At 60.0% G+C, this 6,332-nt stretch overlaps 1 protein-coding gene across 1 annotated transcript in view; it reads left to right on the top strand.

Moving 5' to 3' along the window:
* The window catches only part of NOL4L (nucleolar protein 4 like), a 47,530-nt gene that overhangs the window by 24,012 nt on the left and 17,186 nt on the right, over positions 1-6,332 (top strand). Inside the window, exon 4 of the mRNA XM_006030484.3 lies at positions 5,518-5,659. Within this exon, the coding sequence (XP_006030546.2) occupies positions 5,518-5,659 (142 nt within the window). The remainder of the gene's footprint in view (positions 1-5,517; positions 5,660-6,332) is intronic.

The following is a 6,332-nucleotide window of genomic DNA, read 5'->3' on the forward strand; positions in this document are numbered from 1 at the left end:
GGTGGGTGGGTGGGTGGGTGGGAGGGAGCGATGGGTGAAGGGGAGCCTCGCCAGGTAGCAACCAACTTCTGGCCCTGCCTGGAGGGTTGCACCTTCACCGGTGTTTGAGAGAGCAAGAGCACGTGTGTGCGCGAGGAGCTAGGTAGAGCTCCATCCCCCACCCCTGCCTTCAGCACCTCTCCGCTGAACAGCAGGGACACCGAGCCCCCGGGGCAGAAATACCAAATCCTTGACAGCGGGAACTTGCTTCACTCTTAGTACCACTTTCCTTAGGGCTTTTCCCCCTCCAGAGAGAGAGAGAGAGAGAGAGAGAGGGAGGGAGGGGAAAATCATCACGCAACGACGCTCCGAGGTCCCCCAAACCCTTCACCGAGTTGTCTCCAGCAGTTTGGGAGCTGAGCAGGACAGCTCGTTTCCACCCCCACCCCCAGCCCTCGCAAGGGCCGAGCCACTTCTTGCCGCGCACCTCGGAGAAGGGGACGCTCGCTCTCGCGTGATGGAGAGGGACAGGACTGACTGTCACTTGGTGCTCAAGTCCGAAAGCTTGGGAGGGAAGGCATTGCTAGCGTACGGTCTGCGTGCAAAGCGTGCCACGCGTGCGCGTAGCGGAGCCTCCTGCACGGGACCCTGGCTCCAGTTTGCGTGGCGGAGCTTCCCAGCTCTCGGGCGCTGCAAGCGCCCCTTTTGCTTGCCGCGGTATCCAAGCTCTGCTTGGAGGGGCCGTATCTTTCTCCGAGGAGCTCAGCTGGTTACATTAGGACCAGGCACGGTTCAGGCCTCGTCCGTACCTCCTCGGCCTGTTCCGAAGGCCGGAGATAATGCTTACGGACGTGGAGATACCCGGCTGCTGGAGGTGTTCCCCACCCTTGCGGTAGAAGGTGATGTCCTTCGGGGCAGGGCCGTGGTAGCGTTTCCCCCACCCCGAGATGCCGACATTCAGGTAGAGCAACCACAGGGAGAGGCCACCAAGTGCCACAAGTCGAAAAAGGAAGCTGCGAGATGAGATACAGTCATGTGGCAACTGTGGTTTTCACCCAGAAAGACTGCTTGGTACACGCAGTGCCTGCTATTTCCATCTGACATGCAACGCTCCCCTTCCCACAAGTTGCACTTCTGCATCCCAGAGAGCAGTCCAGGACGGCACGTGGCCGCAGAAAGAAGTGGGAAAACACCTGGACAACGAGACCAGGTGGATGCCAAGAGAAGAATAAGCCGTGCAGAAAGTCACAGGACTGCGCCTGGAAGAGAAATGGCGCCGGAGAGGGTGTCAGTGACTTTGGAGGTGCTTGCAACCCAGCCCCGGAGAAACTGAGCCTCGCTGTAAAACAAGCAGGTTACCGATAGCGCTTGCATATATTCACAAGGGCTGGTCAGAAGAGTCGTCTTCCCTCCCGCCCCATCTCGGCCTTCCTGTTCACGGAAGGGCCCGGGACGGGGAGCCCCGCGCTCCAGGTCCGACTGCCGGATCTCCCCCCGGGTTGCTGCGTGGCCTGCAGCGGTCAGTGCCTGCGCTCTCAGGTGGGGCGCCTACTTTTCTAAGCTGGGGAAGGCTTACATTGACGAAGGGTCAGGAAGTGCCCCGAGATTGCGAACAGAGGGGGGTGCAGGAGCAGAGTGGCAACACTACAAGTGCCAGTGGCTTCGCATGTGCGGAGACAGGCCCCATCTGCAAGGCAGCTGTGAATACTGGACGGGAGATAAGGAGAGCGGTGAGGATGGTGTTGTTTGTCCAAGTCCTGCGCTGTGCCTGGAGCCCTCGCTATTATATTTGGGTGTGGCGCTGTAGACGTGCCCGCCGGGCACTCGCTTCCCCTTTCAGAAGGAGCCGCATGAAGAGCCCGTGAGCCCTAATGGCTCAATCCCTCCAACGCGCTGGGCCTTTGCTGCAGGGTGAGAGGCTCTCTCCCGAGAGCTGGGAAGGGGAGGGCAGAGGGGTGGGGGGAGGAGGAGGAGGAGGAGGAGGAGGGAGGAGGGTTAGGTTGGGAGAGAGAGATTGTGCTGCCTGATTAGGGCAGCTGCTGTCGCTTTCATCTGTGTCATGAGTGGCATGGTACGGTGAAGAGGAGGCAGAGCGGGAGACAGGCGGTGGTAATGGATGGTGCTCTATTTTATAATGAAAGTTTCATTTGAAGTTTGTTTACAGGAAAGAAGAAATTAGCAGGGAGAATCCTCCCGAGAATCCGGAGAGGAAGAGAGCGAGCTGCCTGACTCGCAAGGCAGGAGGGAGTGGAGGGCTGGATCGGGTTTACCGTATTGCTCCGAACTGCTGGTGCTCATTAACAAAAAATAATAGAAACACCTCCCGAGTTGGTGGAGCTGCAGCCAGCGTCCTCAGTCTCCAGCTCTCTGGCTGGCAGGCAGAGCAATGTTAAGAGGAGCTTTTCCATCAGATGTTTGGAGCTTGCTGGTACCTGGGGTCCGAGACCAGAACACGCGATGGGGCGGACGAGACTTTTGACCCTGCGGCCGACAGGCAGAAAAAACTCTAGATCTCACGCGAGCCCAAACGAAAGCGATTCTTGGGGTTGTAGCTGGGAAACCCACGGCTGCAGGACGTCACGGGGTGGGCATCGCATTTGCTGGCATAAGGAGGGCATTGCCAGGAGCTCAAGGCCTTATCGGCTTTGACAGGGCACTCCGCGGGGCAGGGTTGCACGGGCGGCAGTCGGCGCGCTAGCTGGTCACTAAGGGGCAGCTTGAATGACTAAAGCCATGAGTAGTATTACCAGGCCGCGAGCGAAGACACTCCCTTGCACGTCCACCGCTCCTCTGTCCCTGTTGGGGAAAGGCTGGAAGAGCACGGGGGTATTGCTTGGAGCTTCCCTTGTGCAGTTGTGCAAGAACACTGTTGTGAAAAGGTCACGCTGTGCTGAGAGGGGTTTGCCTTGTCGGGTCCAGCTGTAGCACTGGTGAGGCACATCTGCTTGCTGGACCTGCATGCTTCAGGGGAGGGTGCTGCTGCTTCCAGGATGTCCACTCTTCCAGGATGCAGGCCGTCAAATGCAAGCGGCCTCATTTGTCCAGGTTGAACCCAGAGCAGCAGCCCCGGGCCAAGAAAGGTGCTCAGGGAAGCAGGGAGTGGCACCGCAGAGGCGGAGGAGGGCTGGGTCTCCACTGAACAGCTGGCTCTTTCTCCTGGCGGGTTATATTAGGGGCTGCTCAGCACGTGACGCGTCTTATTTGACTTGGGCCGTTTATTGCCGGATCAGTTTCTTGTCTGATATCCCCGAGCATGAATGCGCTTCGGCAGTAGCAGGCGGATCATACCAAAGGGATTATCCAGAATGCGCGCAGCCTTTCACAGTGCGTGTGCACATGTGTGCGCACATGTGTGGAACCTGGTGCCGTGCAGGTGCTGCACAGCTTCTCTGAACCCGGACCTGACCGTTGTTGGGCATCACTGCAGGTCGCACCCCTGGCCTCCCGCGGACTTAGCAACAAGAGGGCCGAGCTGTGGGTCTTTTAAGACGACTGCTCTGTTGGGGCCTTTTCGGGCGCTGGAACAGCCCCCCAGCAAACGCTTGCATTAGAATTAGGATGGGCAGTTAGCAAGGAGGAGACCTTTGCACCTGGAAGCACCAGAGAGCAGCTAGAAACAGGGCATCAGATACTGCCCTGGGTCACAGCCAAGGAGGGGCGTCTGCTCTCTCTCCCTCGTGCGTCTCCCGCAGGCCCGGGCCACTGTGCACTTGTGAGCACACACGCACACTCGTGTCCGGGTCGCCTCAGCGTGAGCACGCTTGGTTGGAGGCTGCACGCTGCAGGTCCATCACAAACACACGCGCGCCTGTGTCCCTACAGGGTGGGCACGCACGCGTGTTCAGGAGCAGCCCCGTGGCTGCCTGGCTGGGTTTTACAAGCGCTGGAGCCGAGGCCGTACAGAAGCTGTAAATTCCAGGAAACTCCCTCTGAGGCACATCTCGGTCGGGAGGGGGGCGCGGGCAGGCCGAACCAAGCCATTCCTAAGCCCTTCCTTCTCTGAGCGAGCACAGCAGATGTGTCTGCGGGGACCAGGAAAGAAGAAAGTTCAAACCTGCTTTTAAAGAGGTTTGTTTGTTCTCCATAACAAGTCAGCCAGAGGCCGGGAGACCAGGCAGCTTTACAAGGCGTAGGTGCCCGGTGGAGGGGCTCCTGCAAGGAAAGGCAGTGGAGCCGATTCCCGCCCCCCCAGTCCCATAGATGCAAGGGGAACAGAGAGGTTACGAGCCAGGAAAGGTTGTTTTAAAAGAAAAATCAAGAAGGTGAGAGCAGTGGAAGCAGGAAAGCCACCCCGAGCGTGGGCTGGTGCCGCCCTCCAGCCCACCGCGCTGGCTGCGGTCTCGCTCTGTGACTTGGAAGGAGGGGGAAGAGGAAAGGCAGATAAAGGAACCATTAAAAAGGGGATGTGTTAAGCAGGGAACACGTATCCGCACTTCCTTCGTAGCTGCCTGTTCGGAGGAGGCTCGACGCAGGGAGGTCCCTCAGCCCCTCCTTTCATTCAGGATCTCAGTGCTGCCTTTATGATGATGATTTTGAAATCCTGTGGCTGACCTTTCCGGCTCTGGAAGCTCTCCAAGGGCTGTGTCTTGAAGTACAGTAAAGGTTAGGAGGGAGAGGGAGAGAGGAGGGGGAAGAGAGCGAGAGAGAGAGAGAAAATGTCCTTTCAGCTGCAGGAGTGGGAGAGAGGAATTTAATCTATGCTATAGGCACGGCCGTGGCATTGCTGGGTGAGGTTCTCCCGACTTGGGAGCTGGCGTGTTCCTTGCGCAGTCGGCACGAGAGCCTCGTTATACTCGGCCGCCAGGCCTGGCTGCCGCCGGGTGCCCATCGGGGTGTCGCGAGCCCTTCGGACCGGGCGGCTGTCCCGCCGTCCCCGGGGCTTCCTCGGCTCTTGCTGCCTCCCTTTCCCCAAGGACCCCAGAGACCCTCTCTGGACCCTGCCCGGGCTGCATCTGGGCTTCTCCGTGCATCGCCTCCCCGCAGCGCAGGGCCCCCGGGTCCTGCAGGCCAATCCGAGTCCCGTGCTTAGAGCCCGAGGAGGCTCGTCCTCCCCTGGGGTTTAGCAGCACGGCTCCGTGGAAAAATTGCTGCTGCCCCGTCGAGGATTTGGCCGCACGCTGCCGGCTGTCCAGGAGGGGTTTGTAACCAGGCACAGGCGTCAGCCCGAGCCTTTTTAATCAAGTCGCACCCTCCTTCCCCGCCGCCCGCACCACGTTTCGTCTGCCCCGGAGACAGGAGCACGGATGGAGATTAAAGGGTAAACTCCAGGGCTCGGCCATCCGCTCCTACAGGATGCGAGTGCTTTCTAATTGTCCTCAATTAGAGACAGTGCCATTCCTCAGGCACATCTTCCGACAGGAAGCGGAGCGGTAGCGCTCTCCGCGGGGGAAACGCCACCTCTCCCGGAGCGCGGCCCATCCCAGCGCCCCCGACGCCGGCTGGCAAGCGCGCACCTTTGGGGGTTCGGGGGCCGCCCATCTTTTCTCCCCTAGCTGGAGGGAGCTCTCCCAAGCTAACCCTTTCCCCACTTGCCTTCAGGATGAGACCTCGGTGAGCAGCGAGGATTTTGATATGAATGACTCCACATGGATCTCAGCTGACCAGCATCTGAACTCCAGCTTGAGCCCCAGCCAGGACGAGAGCATGCGCAGCCCTCAAAACCTCCACAGCCAGGAGGATGGTGAGTGCCCCCCGCGGCCCGGGGGCGGCCCGGGGGTGGGGGCAGGGAGGGCAGCACGTCTTTAGCCCAGGCTGTTTTTATCCCTCATTAAAGTTTAACTGCTCCATTTCGATCAGGTGTCCCACCTGGGGGATGGATTTCCTATCAGCATGTGCGCCGGGACGGTACCAGGCTCCCTCCTCCATGGCCCCTCGGTACCTCCCGAAACCGGCACACCATCCACGCCACTGCTCGCGAGGGGGCCCCTAGCTCGGAGCACTGCGGCGCGGGTCCAAATCCCCCCCAGAAGTCCCGATGGCCAGAACAGGGGCTCTTCCACCCCTGTCGAGACACCGTAGCGTGCGCCAGGCCTTCGTCTTCAGGGCCGGTTGCCTCGACTCGCGGCTGCGCTACGTTGCGCGCAGGCTGCGGTGCTGTCTGCCGCAGGGGCTAAGCGTCGAGATGCACGGGGCAACGGACAGCGGGATGGCACCTGGGGCCCCGGCATGCCGATTTTTGCAGCCAGCAACCCTTGGGGGCACTGCTCATTCGGAAGCATTTTTTAATCCCCAAGACCGAGATGGGGAAAAAAAAAAAAAAAAAAAACCAGCAGCAGCTTCTGGCACTGGGAGAGCGGGGCATCTGCCTGGGTGGTGCAGGTGACCGGGAGGGGCCACAGGCAACCCGGGGGAAC

The sequence above is a fragment of the Alligator sinensis genome, unplaced genomic scaffold (assembly GCF_000455745.1).
Source record: "Alligator sinensis unplaced genomic scaffold, ASM45574v1 scaffold1032_1, whole genome shotgun sequence".
NCBI classification, from domain to species: domain Eukaryota; kingdom Metazoa; phylum Chordata; order Crocodylia; family Alligatoridae; genus Alligator; species Alligator sinensis.